Source organism: Salmo trutta, chromosome 22 (genome assembly GCF_901001165.1).
Source record: "Salmo trutta chromosome 22, fSalTru1.1, whole genome shotgun sequence".
NCBI classification, from domain to species: Eukaryota; Metazoa; Chordata; class Actinopteri; order Salmoniformes; family Salmonidae; genus Salmo; species Salmo trutta.
In genome coordinates, this window is record NC_042978.1 from 43,226,705 (window position 1) to 43,246,767 (window position 20,063).

General features: G+C 45.7%; 1 protein-coding gene across 1 annotated transcript in view; it reads left to right on the top strand.

The window, feature by feature from the left end:
• The window catches only part of hmcn1 (hemicentin 1), a 240,835-nt gene that overhangs the window by 147,223 nt on the left and 73,549 nt on the right, over positions 1–20,063 (top strand). The window contains exons 22-33 of the mRNA XM_029706242.1: positions 3,085–3,244; positions 3,509–3,680; positions 8,093–8,220; positions 9,986–10,258; positions 10,541–10,636; positions 10,976–11,170; positions 11,931–12,061; positions 13,618–13,765; positions 14,732–14,858; positions 14,958–15,112; positions 15,273–15,551; positions 17,653–17,934. Of these exons, the coding sequence (XP_029562102.1) occupies positions 3,085–3,244; positions 3,509–3,680; positions 8,093–8,220; positions 9,986–10,258; positions 10,541–10,636; positions 10,976–11,170; positions 11,931–12,061; positions 13,618–13,765; positions 14,732–14,858; positions 14,958–15,112; positions 15,273–15,551; positions 17,653–17,934 (2,146 nt within the window). The remainder of the gene's footprint in view (positions 1–3,084; positions 3,245–3,508; positions 3,681–8,092; positions 8,221–9,985; positions 10,259–10,540; positions 10,637–10,975; positions 11,171–11,930; positions 12,062–13,617; positions 13,766–14,731; positions 14,859–14,957; positions 15,113–15,272; positions 15,552–17,652; positions 17,935–20,063) is intronic.

Consider the following 20,063-nt stretch of genomic DNA (forward strand, 5'->3'; position numbering starts at 1 on the left):
ATAAAAGACTGTAAAAACACCAGGAAATGAGCTCCAAGTTATTTTAATTTTGGAAATCTGTTCCCAGGTATTCCCACACATAGTAGAGAGACACGTGATCATATACAAATGTAAACAAGGTTTGAAATAATTATTACGTTTTAGTCAAGCATATCTGTTTAGGCTTCTTGCGGTCAATATGCAGTCTACAAATTATTTGTAATTATAAACTGGGTAGTTCGAGCCCTGAATGCTGATTGGCTGACAGCCGTGGTATATCAGTCCGTATACTACGGGTATGACAAAACATTTATTTTTATTGCTCTAATTACATTGGTAACCAGTTTATAATAGCAATAAGGCACCTTGGGGGTTTGTGGTATATGGCCAATATACCACGGCTAAGGGCTGTATCCAGGCACTTCGCGTTGTGTCGTGCATAAGAACTGCCCTTAGCCGTGGTATATTGGCCATTTACCACACACCCTCATTGCTTAATTATGTACCGGCCCCCCGACCATCCGCTCAAGAAAAAAATCATCCTGCGGCTGAATCTAGTTGATGATCCCTGCACTAGACCTCACTTTAAAACTCCTGCTAAAAGGCCTGCTCTGTCCTAAACAGTTGAACTGATCTACTGTGTTGGGTTGTGTTGCACTGTGTTGGGTAGAGTCAGGCTATGTTGGGTAGAGTCAGACTGTGTTGGGTAAAGTCAGGCTATGTTGGGTAGAGTCAGGCTATGTTGGGTAGAGTCAGACTGTGTTGGGTAAAGTCAGACTGTGTTGGGTAGAGTCAGACTGTGTTGGGTAGAGTCAGACTGTGTTGGGTAGAGTCAGGCTATGTTGGGTAGAGTCAGGCTATGTTGGGTAGAGTCAGGCTATGTTGGGTAGAGTCAGACTGTGTTGGGTAGAGTCAGACTGTGTTGGGTAGAGTCAGACTGTGTTGGGTAGAGTCAGGCTATGTTGGGTAGAGTCAGGTTGTGTTTGGTAGAGTCAGGCTGTGTTGGGTTGTGTTGCAATGTGTTGGGTAGAGTCAGGCTGTGTTGGGTTGAGTCAGGTGGTGTTGGGTAGAGTCAGGCTATGTTTGGTAGAGTCACGCTGTGTTGGATAGAGTCAGGCTGTGTTGGGTGTGTTGCACTGTGTTGGATAGAGTCAGGCTGTGTTGGGTAGAGTCAGGCTGTGTTGGGTAGAGTCAGGCTGCGTTGGGTAGAGCCAGGCTGTGTTGGTTTGCGTTGCACTGTGTTGGGTAGAGTCAGGCTGTGTTGGGTAGATTCAGACTGTGCTGGGTAGAGTCAGGCTGCGTTGGGTAGAGTCAGGCTGCGTTGGGTAGAGTCGGGCTGTGTTGGGTAGAGTCAGGCTGTGTTGGTTTGTGTTGCACTGTGTTGGGTAGAGTCAGGCTGTGTTGGGTAGAGTCAGACTGTGCTGGGTAGAGTCAGGCTGTGTTGGGTAGAGTCAGACTGTGTTGGGTAGAGTCAGGCTGCGTTGGGTAGAGCCAGGCTGTGTTGGTTTGTGTTGCACTGTGTTGGGTAGAGTCAGGCTGTGTTGGGTAGAGTCAGGCTGCGTTGGGTAGAGCCAGGCTGTGTTGGTTTGTGTTGCACTGTGTTGGGTAGAGTCAGGCTGTGTTGGGTAGAGTCAGGCTGCGTTGGGTAGAGTCAGGCTGTGTTGGTTTGTGTTGCACTGTGTTGGGTAGAGTCAGGCTGTGTTGGGTAGAGTCAGGCTGTGTTGGGTAGAGTCAGGCTGTGTTGGTTTGTGTTGCACTGTGTTGGACCAACAGAACATGAGACATGTCCTTAGAGCAGTAATGTTCCTCCACACTAGGCTGTTATGTATGTAGAGTCAGGCTGTGTTGGGTGTGTTGCACTGTGTTGGGTAGAGTCAGGCTGTGCTGGGTAGAGTCAGGCTGCGTTGGGTAGAGTCAGACTGTGCTGGGTAGAGTCAGACTGTGTTGGGTAGAGTCAGGCTGTGCTGGGTAGAGTCAGACTGTGTTGGGTAGAGTCAGGCTGTGTTGGGTAGAGTCAGGCTGCGTTGGGTAGAGCCAGGCTGTGTTGGTTTGTGTTGCACTGTGTTGGGTAGAGTCAGGCTGCGTTGGGTAGAGTCAGGCTGCGTTGGGTAGAGCCAGGCTGTGTTGGTTTGTGTTGCACTGTGTTGGGTAGAGTCAGGCTGCGTTGGGTAGAGTCAGGCTGTGTTGGGTAGAGTCAGACTGTGTTGGGTAGAGTCAGGCTGCGTTGGGTAGAGTCAGGCTGTGTTGGGTAGAGTCAGGCTGTGTTGGTTTGTGTTGCACTGTGTTGGACCAACAGAACATGAGACGTGTCCTTAGAGCAGTAATGTTCCTCCACACTAGGCTGTTATGTATTTCTAGACCAATCACTTTCCCAGTAGTGGATTCTGGGAAGACAATGGCAGAAGACAGTAACAGGCCTTTGACTGTGTGTGTGCATGTGTGTGTGTGTGAGTGTGTGTGCGCGCGTATGTGTGGGTGTGAGTGTGGGTGCGTGTGTGTGGGGTTCAGTTTTTCTCATCAAGCACACTGGTTTCAGGGACTAGCAAAAGATATGCTGTTAAAGTGAATGGGGCTTCAGAGGCATATGAAACCTGACTCTGATAAGTTCTGCACCAGCTGCTCTGTTCCTATTCTCTCTGATTCCTTCACCCTGCGTTCTCCAACGTATTAATCCCATGTCAAAGCCACCAGGCCAACTCACAAAGGACCCCCTCTTGCCTGGTGCTTGATTGTTTTTGAGACAGATGTTAGTAGACATTAAGGTCACATTTATTGGCCTTCAGTCATATAAATAGAATGAGTCAGTCTAATTTTATTCCTACAGTACATGTTGGGAACCAAAGTATCATTGATGCGTAATGATCAGATTTATTCCTCTCTATAGTAAAGTGTTGTCTAGAGAACAGGGAAAGCATTACTTTTTGAATCTCTACACGCGAACGCACGTACGCACGCACACACACACACACACACACACACACACCGCCCGTTCCTCATACTCCCATTCTCTCGCCCCCTTTCAATGTCAATAAAGTAAGTTACTAAAGTGAGAGAGATGCCCTCTGATCTCTAACCCCTGCCCTGTATGACTCCGTCTCTCCGTAGCGAGGGGAGCTGTTGAACGTGGGTGGTCTGTCCTTCTCTCTGGGGTCTGACGGCAGCCTCCACATCACCTCCCCCACCGGGGAAGAGTCTGGGGAGTTTGTCTGCACTGCAACCAACGCAGCCGGCTACAGGTCCAAGAAGGTCCAGCTCACTGTCTACGGTAGGTAAGGCCTGCTGAGGGGCTCTTAACTCTCTATGGCAAGAGACAGTTAACAAGAGACAGTTAACAGGAGACAGTTAACAAGAGACAGTTAACAGGCCCTCTGCATTCTCTTCTTATTCATATTCATTGTTTCACAGTAAGCTGGGTATTTGTAATGCCATGTCTTGTATTTGATGTGACTTATGATGTCTTATGACCTACTCACCTCTCTCTCTCTCTCTCTCTCTCTCTCTCTCTCTCTCTCTCTCTCTGTCTGTTCAGTGCGCCCCAGGCAGAGCGGGGTCTCTGGAGGGGTGGGGAGCAACGGTGAGGCCCTGGAGGTGTCTGTCATTGAGGGAGAGGACGTGACCCTGCCCTGTGAGGTCCAAAGTGTCCCCCCTCCAATCATCACCTGGGCCAAGGAGAAACAGCTCATCTCCCCCTTCTCACCCAGGTAACACACACGTGCACGCACCACGCACGCAGACACACGCAGACACACACACATACAGTGACTCTGCTCTCCTCTGGACCTGGAATTCACCCATGTCATGACGTCTTGGACGTGGCTCGACTCAACATGGCTGACTGTGTGGTTGATGTGTATCAGAAAGTTTTCATTTCAAGGGCTAGGAAAGACAGTGTGTGTCAATGTGTGTGTATGTGTACAGTGCATTCGGAAAGTATTCAGAACCCTTGACTTTTTCCACATTTTGTTACATTACAGCATTATTCTAAAATTGATTCATAATTTTTTTCCCCTCATTAATCTAAACACAATACCCCATAATGACAAAGCAAAAACAGGGTTTTAGAATTTTTTTCTTATTTACATAAGTATTCAGACCCTTTGCTATGAGACTCGAAATGCAATCAATCAATCAATCAATCAATCAAATGTATTTATAAAACCCTTTTTACATCAGCAGATGTCACAAAGTGCTATACAGAAACCAGCCTAAACCCCAAACAGCAAGCAATGCAGACGTAGAAGCTCAGATGCATCCTGTTTCCATTGATCATCCTTGAAATGTTTCTACAACTTGATTGGAGTCCACCTGTGGCAAATTCAATTTATTGGACATGATTTGGAAAGGCACACATCTGTCTATACAAGGTACCACAGTTGACAGTGCATGTCAGAGCAAAAACCAAGCCATGAGGTTGAAGGTGTTGTCCATAGAGCTCCGAGAGAGGATTGTGTTGAGGCACAGATCTGGGGAAGGGTACCAAAACATTTCTGCAGCATTGAAGGTCTCCAAGAACACAGTGGCCTCCATCATTCTTAACCCTCCTATTATGTTGCGGGTCAATTTGACCCATTTCCACTTTTTCTCCATGAAATTACGACTTTTCCTCATTTAGGGTCATGAACCTAACTTCCAAATGTGGACACACTGATGTGTTGTGGAATGTCTGTGTAGATTTTGTATACAAACATGATGTTGTAGGTATTCATGTGTATACACTGTGTGCACAATTATTAGGCAAGTTGTATGTTTGAGGATTCATTTTATTATTGAACAACTACAGCGCTCTCGGTCAATCCAAAATGTTAATAAACCTCAAACCTGAATATTTAAGAAAGTGGCTTTCTTTGGAGAATATCTATGTGTGCACAATTATTGGGCAACTATTAGTGTGCAGAATTATTATGCAACTAAATGAAAAACGAAAAGTTCCCCATCTCACTTGTTTATTTTCATCTGTTAAAGTGAGAATAATTAACAAACAACTCAAAATGTATAAATAAAAATTTCTGACATTTCAAAAAAAAAAATCTGTGACCAATATAGCCACCCTTCTTTTCAATAACAGTCATAAGCCTTCCATCCATGGAGTCTGTTAGTTTCTTGATCTGTTGACCATCAACTTTTTGTGCAGCAGCAACCACAGCCTCCAAGACACTGGTCAGAGAGGTGTACTGTTTTCCTTCACCGTAAATCCTCCGTTTAACAAGGGACCACAAGTTCTCAATAGGGTTTAGGTCAGGTGAGGAAGGGGGCCATGTCATTATTCTTTCATCTTTAAGGCCTTTACTGGCTAGCCACGCAGTGGAGTACTTCGATGCATGCGATGGAGCATTGTCCTGCATAAAAATCATGGTCTTCTTGAAAGATGCAGACTTTTTCCTGTACCACTGCTTGAAGAAAGTGTCTTCTAAAAACTGGCAGTAGGTTTGGGAGTTGAGTTTGAGTCCATCTTCAACCCGAAAAGGTCCAACTAGCTCATCTTTAATAATACCACCCCATACCAGTACCCCACCTCCACCTTGCTGGCGTCTGAGTCGAAGTGGAACTCCGTGTCCGTTACTGATCCAGCCACGGGCCCATCCATCTGGTCCGTCAAGAGTCACTCTCATCTCATCAGTCCATAAAACCTTTGAAAAATCTGTCTTCAGATATTTCTTGGCCCAGTCTTGACGTTTCAACTTATGTGTCTTGTTCAGTGGTGGTCGGGTTTCAGCCTTCCTTACCTTGGCCATGTCTCTGAGCACTGAACACCTTGTACTTCTGGGCACTCCAGGTAGGTTGCAGTTCTGGAATATGACAGCACTGGAGGATAATGGGTTCCTGGTAGCTTCACGTTTGATTCTTCTCAAATCTTTGGCAGTTCATTTGCGTCTTTTTTTCTCAACACGGTTCTTGCGACTCTGTTGACTATTTGCAACAAAAAGTTTGATGGTTCTGTGATCACGCCCCGATATCTTAGCAATTTCAAGAGTGCTGCATTCCTCTGAAATACTTCTTACAATTTTGGTCAGTTAAATCTCTTTTTTGGCCCATTTTGCCTGAGGAAAAGAAGCTTCCTAATAATTATACACACCTTGATATAGGGTGTTGATCTCCTTAGGCCACACCCTCCCTCCCTCATTACACAAATACACATCACCTGATATGCTTAAATCCAATAAGCATTCCAGTTTATACAGCTTGGAGTTGGGAAATATGCATAATAATGATGATATGGTCAAAATACTGACTTGCCTAATAATTGTGCACACAGTGTAGATATTTGCACAGGTCCAAAATAAACAAGTGTCTTTCATTTATTTTGTTTTGACTGGTTCTGATTGCACTTTTATAATTATGTTTGGGTGGAAAGGAGCTTCTCCTTCTCAGTGCGAGAGCAGCAGATTTCTGACACAGACACTCATAATGAGCTCCAAACAGAAAATGCTTGTTTGTGAGAAAGGAAATATGTTTAACAAATACTTATTGTATTTCTTCTTTCTGAAAGGTCTGACAAGACAAAATACATTTTGGGCTGTTCTTACTTGGTCCTTTGACTGTCTAGAGGGTGTTTAAACTGTGAGTGTCAATCTGACCCATATCACAATGGGCTTAATTTTTTTTCAACAAAGCACAAGGGTTAAATGGAAAATGTTTGGAACCAACAAGGCTCTTCATAGAGCTGGCCCCTCGGCCAAACTGAGCAATTGGGGGATAAGGGCCTTGGTCAGGGAGGTGACCAAGAACCTGATGGTCACTCTGACTGAGTTCTAGTGTTTCTCTGTGGAGATGGGAGAACCTTCCAGAAGGACAACCATCTGTGCAGCACTCCACCAATCAAGCCTTTATGGTAGAGTGGCCACTCCTCTGTAAAAGGCAAATGACAGCCCACTTTGAGTTTGCCAAAAGGCAGCTAAAGGACTCAGACCATGAGAAACAAGATTCTCTAGTTTGATGAAACCAAGATTGAACTCTTTGGCCTGAATGCCAAGCGTCACGTCTGGAGGTAACCTGTCACCATCCCTACGGTGAAGCATGTTGTAGGGATGTTTTTCAGTGGCAGGGACTGGGAGACTAATCAGGATTGAGGGGAAGATGGATGGAGCAAAATACAGAGAGATCCTTGATGAAAACCATCTCCAGAGCGCTCAGGACCTCAGACAGGGGCGAAGGTTCACCTTCCAACAGGACAACAGCCCTAAGCAAACAGCCAAGACAACGCAGGAGTGGCTTCGGGACAAATCTCTGAATGTCCTTGAGTGGCCCAGCCAGAGCCCAGACTTGAACCCGATCGAACATCTCTGGAGAGACCTGAAAATAGCTGTCCAGCGACGTTCCCCATCCAACCTGACAGAGGTTGAGAGGATCTGCAGTGAAGAATAGGAGAAACTCCCCAAATACAGGTGTGCCAAGCTTGTAGTGTCATACCCAAAAAGATTCGATGCTGTAATCGCTGCCAAAGGTGCTTCAAGAAAGTACTGAGTAAAGGGTCTGAATACTTATGTAAATGTGATATTCCATTTTTTTTATATACATTTGCAAAAATGTCTAAATGTGGTTTTGCTTTGTCATTATGTGAAAGGGGTGCGTACTGGCGGCAGAGAAGTCAGGCACAGGAGAACAAAAACTGTGTTTCCAACGACGCAGTTTAATAATATAAACCACAGGAAAACAGAACAATCAATAAATGGGTACAAAACCCGACGCACACCAGACATAACGTGCACAAGCACTTACAATAAACAATTCCGGACATGGGGGGAACAGAGGGTTAAATACACAACATGTAATGATTGAATTGAAACCAGGTGTATGGGAAGACAAGACAAAACAAATGGAAAATGAAAGGTGGATCGGCGATGGCTAGAAGGCCGGTGACGTCGACCGCCGAACGCCGCCCGAACAAGGAGAGGGACCGACTTCGGCGGAAGTCGTGACATTATGGGGTATTGTGTGTAGATTGATAAGGAACAATTTTTATTTCATCCATTTTAGAATAAGGCTGTAACGTAACAAAATGTGGAAAAAGTCAAACAATCTGAATACTTTCCGAATGCACTGTATGTATCCCTGTGTGCGTGTTCAGTTTACTTGATGTGTATTTACATTTGTGTTTGTGTGATTCCTCTCCCAGACACACCCAGCTGCCCTCTGGTTCCATGAAGATCCTGGAGAGCCGGGTGTCAGACAGTGGTCTGTATGTGTGTGTGGCCTCTAACATCGCAGGCAACTTCACCCAGAACATTCACCTCAGTGTCCTCGGTAAGGGTCAACACTACAACGATAGCACATGAAATTAATGTGTACATGTACATCGTATAGCTGCTGGCAGAATACCCCTTTCCACGTAACAATATTCTAACAGTGTATAACATGTCTCAGTAGTTTCATGTGTACATCTTAAGCACATCGGGATAGGGGAGGAAGTTCTACTAAAACTTCAACTGAACACAAACCTAGGCCCAGCTTAACTAGACTCAGTTTAACTAGACTCAGTTTAACTAGACGCAGTTTAACTAGACCCAGTTTAACTAGACCCAGTTTAACTAGACCCAGCTTAACTAACCAGCTTAACTAGACCCAGCTTAACTAGACCCAGCTTAACTAACCAGCTTAACTAACTAGCTTAACTAGACCCAGCTTAAGTAACCAGCTTAACTAGACCCATCTTAACTAGACCCATTTTAACTAGACCCAGCTTAATAGACCCTTTCATAAAAGAAAATCGGTCAGAACAATAAACTGTCCTGTGCTACTGTAGTCCTGCCTTGGTTGGGGACAGAAGCACCAGATCATCAACAAACAGTAGACATTTGATTTCTGAGTGCAGTAGTGTGAGGCCGAGTGCTGCAGACTATTCTAGTGCCCTCTCCAGTGCATTGATATATACACTGAGTGAACAAAACATTAAGAACACCTTCCTAATATTGAGTTGCACCCCCTTTTGCCCTCAGAACAGCCTCAATTCCTCAGTTGCAGCAGACACACTCATTAGATGTTAAATACCTGATGTGTGAGAACACTGCACTGAACATTACTCACTCAGCCCCAGACACATTAACATTGCTCACGGGGCCTGGGCAAGACCAGCAAGGGTGTTTAAACTCAATCTACACAGACAGACGGGTAGACAGACAGAAAGAGAGGGAGAAGAGAAGAGAGGAGAAGAGAGGAGAGGGAAATTAAGGAAAATGACAGCGTTGGCTAGATGAGTACACTGAGTCAGGCACTCAGGACTGTTTGAAGTGTTTGTGGAAATGACTAAAGTCGTCTGAACACTACAATTAACCTGCAGCAGCAATCTGAATGGCATCTGAATAGCACATTATAATCACCTGACGGGGCGAAGAGGGCTCTGAGGCGTACTGCGCTTTTTTGTCCAAACATAGAAAAACACTCACAGCCACAGACTGGGGAATAGCACTGTTAGACTGCTCAGATATATCTGACACAGCAAAGCAGTGAAGGAAAGCTGAATGTGACTGATAATCTAGATGATGGCTTGTTAAGAAAATAGCTGTGTGTGGAATACCTCATTTACTGTATAATCCTTGTTCTCCACTGATTGCCTGTCTTCTCTCCTGTCTGTCTCTCTCCACTGACTGCCTGTCTTCTCTCCTGTCTGTCTCTCTCCACTGACTGCCTGTCTTCTCTCCTGTCTGTCTCTCTCCACTGACTGCCTGTCTTCTCTCCTGTCTGTCTTTCACTACTGACTGCCTGTCTTCTCTCCTGTCTGTCTTTCACCACTGACTGCCTGTCTTCTCTCCTGTCTGTCTCTCTCCACTGACTGCCTGTCTTCTCTCCTGTCTGTCTCTCTCCACTGACTGCCTGTCTTCTCTCCTGTCTGTCTCACTCTCTCTCTCTCCACTGAATGACTGTTTCCTCTGACTGCCTCTCTCCTCTCCTCTCCTCTCCTCTCCTCTCCTCTCCTCTCCTCTCCTCTCCTCTCCTCTCCTCTCCTCTCCTCTCCTCTCCTCTCCTCTCCTCTCCTCTGCTGTCCTCTCCTCTCCTGTCCTCTCCTCTCCAGTGCCCCCCAGTATTCAGGCTGGCCCGAGGGTGTTGAAGGTGCAGGTGGGGCACCCTGTGGATCTTCCCTGCGTGGCACGGGGGGTTCCACAGCCCTTCCTGGCCTGGCTGAAGGATGGCGCCGCCCTGGTGGTGGACGGGACACAGTACAGGACCTCCCCCGATGGCTCTCTGATCTTAGGCCAGGTGGAGCTGAGTGATCAAGGGACCTACACCTGCCTGGCCACCAGCATCGCTGGAAGAGACCAGGCCAACGTACAGCTGCAGGTGCAAGGTGAGTCACTGAGTCCCCTATAAGCCACACCGGAGATTCTTTAGAATAATAGTTAAAGGGAAAGGTGACACCTAGTCAGTAGCACAATTGAATGCATTCAACCGAAATGTGTCTTCCGTATTTAACCCAACATGGATTGGAAATGCTGCATCCAAACTCTTTTCAAACATAGTTGGTTTAGGATTAAGATATTGTTTATCCTAAACCTAAACTGAAAGGTTAAGGATATGCCCATGCACAGTTGTTCTTATCATTAATGTGGTGTGTCACCTCCCTCCTCAGTTCCCCCCGTGGTTGATGTCCTGGAGCCCCCCTTCAACAGCCCCCACCAGGAGAGAGTAGCCAACCAGCGCATTGCCTTCCCCTGCCCAGCCAAAGGTGATAACCAACTCTGCTTTATACAGTCATCTAATCACAATAGCATCCATTAAACAAAATGTGTCATCTGTCAATCAGTAAGGTTCCCCTTCAGTCATCCTTATACAATAGACTGGATGTTGTTCTTCTACAACTGCATAGCTTGCTGTTTGGGGTTTTAGGCTGGGTTTCTGTATAAGCACATTTTGACATCAGCTGATGTAAAAAGGGCGTTATAAATGCATTTTATTGATAGTTTTTTTTGTATATCCTGTAGACAACATCAATCTAAGCATAATTTGCCCATGTTTGCTCACTTATCTTACCACTTTTCTTTCTCTCCCTTTCTTTTCCCCTCAGGCACTCCTACCCCCGTGATAAAGTGGTTGCGTAATGGTCAGGAGCTGACAGGGAACGAGCCCGGTCTGACCATCATGGAGGATGGAACCCTTCTCATCCTGGCATCGGTGTCTCAGCTGGACAACGGAGAGTATGTCTGCACTGCCGCCAACGAGGCTGGCACCACCCAGAAGAAGTACCAGCTGAAAGTCAACGGTGAGCTAGCCTAGTGTAGAATACTACAATACTACTGTAGTAGTAGTGGTACTGAATCAATAGTAGAACTGAATTATATGGTAGTTTATGGTAGCACTTTGTCATATGGTAACACATTGTCTTACAGTGTCTCACAGTGTCTTAATACTATATAATGTGCTATTACTGCTAAGGTACTATACTAATACTATGTAATGTGGTATTATTGCTAAAGTACTATATTAATAGTATGTAATGTGGTAGTACTGCTAAAAATTACAGTAATACTATGTCATGTGCTATTACTGCTAAAGCACTATATTAATACTATGTAATGTGGTATTTCTGCTAAAGTACTATATTAATACTATGACATGTGGTATTACTTTTAATGTACTATATTAATACTATGTCATGTGGTATTACTGCTAAAGTACTATATTAATACTATGTCATGTGGTAGTACTTTTAAAGTACTATATTCATACTATGTCATGTGGTAGTACTTTAAAATAACTATATTAATACTTTGTCATGTGGTAGTACTGCTAAAATGCTATGGTAATACTTTTTCATGTGGTATTACTGCTTAAATAATATGGAAATACTATGTCATGTGTTAGTATTCAGGTAAAAAAACAATAGGTAGGTAAACGCTGGTCGTTGTCTGCGGTGAGTAAAGTAACGATGTTTACCCTCCACTACGCCACTAGTAGCACTGTTGAAGTATAGCACAATATAGCATAGCAGACCTGACCTTTGTCCTATGCCCTCCATGCAGTGCCCCCAGATCTCCGTGACAACGGGTCGCCGGGCAACGTGTCAGTGGTGCTGAACCAGCCCACCAACCTGGTGTGTGATGTCACAGGAAGTCCCGTTCCCGTCATCACCTGGTACAAGGATGGCGTTCCTGTAGGTGAACTCATATTACACAGCTGCTGTAGAGATGGGTGTTAGGATAAAACATAAGTCATCCACATTCATTTGATACATAATAGAGTGTCTCCTGAATAGATGATTGACTACTAATAAATCGGCCTTTTAGTCTTGGATTGTTTTACACTACTAAATATTGTGAATATGATAACAGACCTTTAATCATTAAATACATCCATTACTTAGAGCAGGGGTGTTCAAATCTTACCTTACGAGGTCCAGAGTACTGGGCCTGTACGAGGTCCAGGGTACTGGGCCTGTACGAGGTCCAGGGTACTGGGCCTGTATGAGGTCCGGAGTACTGGGCCTGTACGAGGTCCGGAGTACTGGGCCTGTACGAGGTCCGGAGTACTGGGCCTGTACGAGGTCCGGAGTATTGGGCCTGTACGAGGTCCGGAGTACTGGGCCTGTACGAGGTCCGGAGTACTGGGCCTGTACGAGGTCCGGAGTACTGGGCCTGTACGAGGTCCGGAGTACTGGGCCTGTACGAGGTCCGGAGTACTGGGCCTGTACGAGGTCCGGAGTACTGGGCCTGTACGAGGTCCAGAGTACTGGGCCTGTACGAGGTCCAGAGTACTGGGCCTGTACGAGGTCCAGAGTAGCGTCACAGGTAGCATCACGGGTAGCATCATGAATGGTTTGTGTGTCGGGCCGTGTGTGTGTGTGTATGTGTGTGTGTGTGTGTGTGTGTGTGTGTGTGTGTGTGTGTGTGTGTGTGTGTGTGTGTGTGTGTGTGTGTGTGTGTGTGTGTGTGTGTGTGTGGAATAAAAACAGCAACGAGGAAATACTGTATCTAATGATGTTTTAGAAGCAGCAGGCTCACACATCACAATAATAATGATGATATATTCATATGGGAGCATAAGCCTAAACTGTACACTGTAATAGAATATATTCCTGCAGGCTAAGTGTTGTTATTTGGCTGCCACCGTGTTCTTTCTTCTCCAACAGAGCTCATGTCCTGCAGATGGGAAAATCATCATTTACATGTTAATTCAGTAATAAAGTAAAACCTAAAGTATAGTTCTGTTGTCTGTCTGCTGTCAGTTCAAAAGAAGTTGTCACACTGTGGCTCAGTTGGTAGAGCATGGTGTGTGCATCGCCAGGGTTGTGGGTTCGATTCCCACGGGGGGGCCAGTATTTAAAAATTGTCATAAAATGTATGCACTCTACTGTAAGTCGCTCTGGATAAGAGCGTCTGCTAAATGACTAAAATGTAAATGTAAATGTAAGTTCAATTAACAATGAATTTGAAATGAGTACATACAGTATGTGAGTCACAGGCGGCTGGTGGAACCTATATTGGGGAGGACAGGTTCATAGTAATGGCTGGAACGGAGTTAATGGAATGGTATCGAAGCACATCAAACACATGGTTTCCATGTGTTTGATACCATTCCATTAGCTTATGAACCGTCCTTCCCTGACCAGCCTCCACTGATAGGAGTACACACATATATATATATATATATTTATTCAATATCTGAATCTCTTAACGATTTCTCAATTTGTGCGTGTGCATGTGTGTGTAGGTGGTTCCCAGTAGCAGTGTTCAGATCTTGCAGCGGGGGAAGACCCTGAGGCTATTGAAGGCCGCCATGGCAGACGCAGGAAGTTATAGCTGCAAGGCCATCAACATCGCAGGAAGTACAGAGAAGGACTTCCTCCTGGAAGTGCTGGGTGAGTGGAGGCAGCACTGACTGGCTGGGTGAGTGGAGGCAGCACCAACGGGCTGGGTGAGTGGAGGCAGCACTGACTGGCTGGGTGAGTGGAGGCAGCACTGACTGGCTGGGTGAGTGGAGGCAGCACTGACGGGCTGGGTGAGTGGAGGCAGCACTGACGGGCTGGGTGAGTGGAGGCAGCACTGACGGGCTGGGTGAGTGGAGGAAGCACTGACGGGCTGGGTGAGTGGAGGCAGCACTGACTGGCTGGGTGAGTGGAGGCAGCACTAATGGGCTGGGTGAATGGAGGCAGCACTGACGGGCTGGGTGAGTGGAGGCAGCACTGACGGGCTGGGTGAGTGGAGGCAGCACTGACTGGCTGGGTGAGTGGAGGCAGCACTAATGGGCTGGGTGAATGGAGGCAGCACTGACGGGCTGGGTGAGTGGAGGCAGCACTGACTGGCTGGGTGAGTGGAGGCAGCACTGGCTGGCTGGGTGAGTGGAGGCAGCACTGACTGGCTGGGTGAGTGGAGGCAGCACTGACGGGCTGGGTGAGTGGAGGCAGCACTGACTGGCTGGGTGAGTGGAGGCAGCACTGGCTGGCTGGGTGAGTGGAGGCAGCACTGACTGGCTGGGTGAGTGGAGGCAGCACTGGCTGGCTGGGTGAGTGGAGGCAGCACTGACTGGCTGGGTGAGTGGAGGCAGCACTGACTGGCTGGGTGAGTGGAGGCAGCACTGACTGGCTGGGTGAGTGGAGGCAGCACTGACGGGCTGGGTGAGTGGAGGCAGCACTGACGGGCGGTGGGGAGGCTGATTGGTTGGTTGGAGAAAAGGCAGGATTCTGTTGGCTTACTCATATTACAGCTGGACTTGTCACTGTATTGGACAATGATATAATAATTTTCACAAAGAAAAATGATTTAGTCTCCTTTGACTCTTTGATCTCATTCATATCTCCACTCTTCCCCTTGTTCCCTGCCTTTAGTCCCCCCCACCATCGTAGGGACCGGCTCCCCTCGGGATGTGTCGGCAGTGCTCAACCAGGAGATCAGTCTGGACTGTAAGGTCAAAGGAACTCCCTTTCCCACAATCCAGTGGTACAAAGACAGGAAGTGAGTTCCCTCTTCCACCAGTTGTGTATAGACTAATATGAACAATTCAACTGGATGTGATTCTAATCCCATGGGATGTGTCTCCCCTCTCTCTCCCAGACTGGTGTTCCTAGGTGACCCCAACATAGAGGTCAGCAACAAGGGCCAGACATTGAAAATAAAGAGTGCTCGTCTCGGAGACCAGGCACGCTACCAGTGTGGTGTCACCAACGCGGCGGGCAAACAGACCAAAGATTTCAACCTCAGTGTCTACGGTGGGTGTGGATCAAAGCCTGTGCGTTAATGTGTACGTGTCTCAGTTTGCTGTAACTAAGGTGAATTAGTCAGATGAATGTTTAAAGAGTGTTTGCATGGGGTGTGTATTCTGATTTACATATCTCTCATATCTCTCATCCCCTCTCACCCTCACCTTAGTCCCTCCCACTATAAAGGGTGGTAACGTGACCTCAGAGGTCACCGCCCTCCTGGATACCGTAGTAACGCTGGAGTGTGAGGCACGCGGCGTTCCGCTCCCCGCCATCACCTGGTACCGTAACGGAGAGGCCATCCTGTCCAGCCACCAGGCGCAGTATGTGGACCGAGGTCACTTCCTGCGGATCCCACGCGCCCAGGCGTCTGACACTGGTCAGTTCAGCTGCAGGGTCACCAGTGTGGCGGGCACTAAAGAGAAGAACTTTGAGCTGGACGTTTACCGTAAGTACCCCAACTCTTCCTCACTTTACCGTAGGTACTCTAACTCTACCTCAAAGAGCTGGAAGTTTACCTTAAGACCTCACTTTACTGTACATTCCCTAACTCTACCTCACTTTACGGTAAGTTCCCTAACTTAACCTCACTTCACCGTAAGTTCCCTATCTCTACCTCACTTTACCGTAAGTACCCCAACTCTACCTTACATTACCGTAAGAACCCTAACTCTACCTCACTTTACCATAAGTACCCTAACTCTACCTTACTTTACTGTAAGTACCCTAACTCTACCTCACTTTAGCGTAAGAACCCTAACTATCCTCGCTTTACCGTAAGAACCCTAACTCTTCCTCACTTTACCGTAAGTACACTACCTAACTTTACCGTAAGTACTCTAACTCTACCTCACTTTACCGTAAGAACCCTAACTTTTCCTCACTTTACCGTAAGAACCCAAACTCTTCCTCACTTTACCATAACTACCCCAACTCTTCCTCACTTTACCGTAGGAACCCTAACTCTACCTCACTTTACCGTAAGAACCCTAACTCAACCTCACTTTACCATAAGTACCCTAACTCTTCCTCACGTTACCGTAAGTACCCTAACTCTTCCTCACTTTACCATAACTACCCTAACTCTACCCCACTTTACCGTAGGAACCCTAACTCTAACTCACTTTACCGTAAGAACCCTAACTCAACCTCACTTTACCATAAGTACCCTAACTCTTCCTCACTTTACCGTAAGAACCCAAACTCTTCCTCACTTTACCATAACTACCCCAACTCTTCCTCACTTTACCGTAAGAACCCTAACTCTAACTCACTTTACCGTAAGAACCCTAACTCTTCCTTACTTTACCGTAAGTACTCTACCTCACTTTACCGTAAGTACCCTAACTCTACCTCACTTTACCATAAGAACCCTAACTCTTCCTCACTTTACCCTAAGTACTCTAGCTCACTTTACCATAAGTACTCTAACTCTACCTCACTTTACCGTAAGAACCCTAACTCAACCTCACTTTACCATAAGTACCCTAACTCTACCTCACTTTACCGTAAGTACCCTAACTCTACCTCACTTTACCCATAAGAACTCTAACTCTACCTCACTTTACCCGTAAGAACCCTACCTCATTTTACCGTAAGTACCCTAACTCTTTCTCACTTTACCGTAAAAACCCTAACTCTTCCTCACTTTACCGTAAGTACCCTAACTCTACCTCACTTTACCGTAAGAACCCTAACTCTTCCTCACTTTACCGTAAGAACCCTAACTCTACCTCACTTTACCGTAAGTATCCTAGCTCTACCTCACTTTATCCTAAGTACTGTAGCTCACTTTACCATAAGTACCCTAACTCTACCTTACTTTACTGTACATTCCCTAACTCTACCTCACTTTACGGTAAGATCCCTATCTCTACCTCACTTTACCGTAAGTACCCCAACTCTACCTTACGGTAATGTAAGAACCCTAACTCTACCTCACTTTACCATAAGTACCCTAACTCTACCTCACTTTACCATAAGTACCCTAACTCTACCTCACTTTACCATAAGTACCCTAACTCTACCTCACTTTACCGTAAGTACCCTAACTCTTCCTCACTTTGCCGTAAGTACCCTAACTCTTCCTCGCTTTACCGTAAGAACCCTAACTCTTCCTCACTTTACCATAAGTACTCTACCTCACTTTACCGTAAGAACCCTAACTCAACCTCACTTTACCATAAGTACGCTAACTCTACCTCACTTTACCCATAAGAACCCTAACTCTTCCTCACTTTACCCGTAAGAACCCTACCTCATTTTACCGTAAGTACTCTAACTCTACCTCACTTTACCGTAAGTACTCTAACTCTACCTCACTTTACCGTAAGAACCCTAACTCTTCCTCACTTTACCGTAAGTACCCTAACTCTACCTCACTTTACCGTAAGTACCCTAACTCTACCTCACTTTACGGTAAGAACCCTAACTCTACCTCACTTTACCATAACTACTCTAACTCTACCTCACTTTACCTTAAGTTCCCTAACTCTACCTCAAAGAGTTGGACGTTTACCGTTTACCTAATCCTAACCTCTCTCCCTCAGTTCCTCCTTCCATCGAGGGGGTGCAGGACACCGCTACAGAGAGAAAGGTGGTACTCACTAAGCCCCTTACCCTGGAGTGTGAGGCAGGGGGGCACCCTCCACCCACCCTGACATGGTTGAAGGACGGCGTACCCGTCCGGAATGGGGAGAGCATCAACATTCTGGAGCAAGGCCGGAAAATCGAGATCCTCTCTGCTTCTGTGTCCGACGCCGGCCGCTATGTCTGCGTGGCAACCAGCGTTGCTGGGGAGAAGGAGATCAACTATGACGTCAGTGTCCTAGGTACAGTTGAAGTCGGAAGTTTGCATACACCTTAGCCAAATACATTTTTTCACAATTCCTGACATTTAATCCTAGTAAAAATACCCTGTCTTAGGTCAATTAGGATCACCACTTTATTTTAAGAATGTGAAATGTCAGAATAATAGTAGAGAATGATTTATTTCTGCTTTTATTTCTTTCATCACATTTCCAGTGGGTCAGAAGTTTACATACACTCAATTAGTATTTGTTAGCATTGCCTTTAAATTGTTTAACTTCTACCGTCGCACCTGCCCAACATCCGGTGAAAATGCAGAGCGCGAAATTCAAAAATACCAAATTCAAATATTTAACATTCTTGAAAATATGTGTTATACATCAAAATAAAGTTAACTTCTTGTTAATCCGGCCGCTGTGTCAGCTTTCAAAAAGGCTTTACGGCAAAAGCAAACCATGCGATTATCCGAGGACAGCGCCCCGAATACGAACACATGAATATCATATTTCAATCAGGCAGCTGCGCCACAAAAGTCAGAAATAGCGATATAATTAATGCCTTACCTTTGAAGATCTTCTGTTCGCACTCCAAAATGTCCCAGATACATCACAAATGGTCCTTTTGTTTGATAATATCCTTCTTTATGTCCCAAAAATGTCAATTTATTTGGCGCGTTTGATTCAGAAATACACCGGTTTCAACTCGCTCAACATGCCTACAAAGTATCTAATAAGTTACCTGTAAACGTGGTCCAAACATTTCAAACAACGTTCCTAATCCAACCTCAGGTACCCTAAAACCTAAATAATCAATAAAATTTAAGACGAAATAAGCTGTTTCTAATACCGGATAAAAACGTGAAGCGCGTTCCAGTTCACACGCACCAAAACAGTAGTCCACCTGGAGTGACACGTACAATGAATAGCACTACTTCTTCATTTCTCAAAAGAAAAACATCAAACAATTTCTAAAGACTGTTGTGGAAGCCATAGGAACTGCAACCAGGTTCCTAATAATAAGGGTATTCCATCCGGTGGTGAAAATACTGCCCCCTACCCAAGAGAGCTTAACTTGAGTAAAACATTTTGGGTAGCCTTCCACAAGCTTCCCACAATAAGTTGGGTGAATTTTGGCCCATTCCTCCTGACAGAGCTTGTGTAACTGAGTCAGGTTTGTAGGCCTCCTTGCTCGCACACGCTTTTTCAGTTCTGCCCACAACTTTTCTATAGGATTGAGGTCAGGGCTTTGTGATGGCCACTCCAATACCTTCACTTTGTTGTCCTTAAGCCATTTTGCCACAACTTTGGAAGTATGCTTGGGGTTATTGTCCATGTGGAAGACCCATTTGCGACCAAGCTTTTAACTTCCTGACTGATGTCTTGAGATGTTGCTTCAATATATCCACATAATTTTCCTTCCTCATGATGCCCTCTATTTTGTGAAGTGCACCAGTCCCTCCTGCAGCAAAGCACCCCCACAGCATGATGCTGCCACCCCCGTGCTTCACAGTTGGGATGGTGTTCTTCGGCTTGCAAGCCTCCCCCTTTTTCCTCCAAACATAACGATGGTCATTATGGTCAAACAGTTCTATTTTTGTTTCATCAGACCAGAGGACATTTCTCCAAAAAGTACGACAAAACACGTCTCCTTCCTGAGCGGTATGATGGCTGCGTGGTCCCATGGTGTTTATACTTGCGTACTATTGTTTGTACAGATGAACGTGGTACCTTCAGGCATTTGGAAATTGCTCCCAAGGATGAACCAGACTTGGGGAGGTCTATAATAAAAAAAATGTAGGTCCTGGCTGATTATTTTTGATTTTCCCATGATGTCAAGCATCATACATCATCATACATCATACATCCACAGGTACACCTCCTATTGACTCAAATTATGCCAATTAGCCTATCAGAAGCTTCTAAAGCCATGACATCATTTTCTGGAATTTTCCAAGCTGTTTAAAGGCACAGTCAACTTAGTGCATGTAAACTTCTGACCCACTGGAATTGTGATACAGTGAAAATTATAAGTGAAATAATTTGTCTTTAAACAATTGTTGGAAAAATGACTTGTGTCATGCACAAAGTAGATGTCCTAACCGACTTGCCAAAACTATAGTTTGTTAACAAGAAGTGTGTAGTGGTTGAAAAAC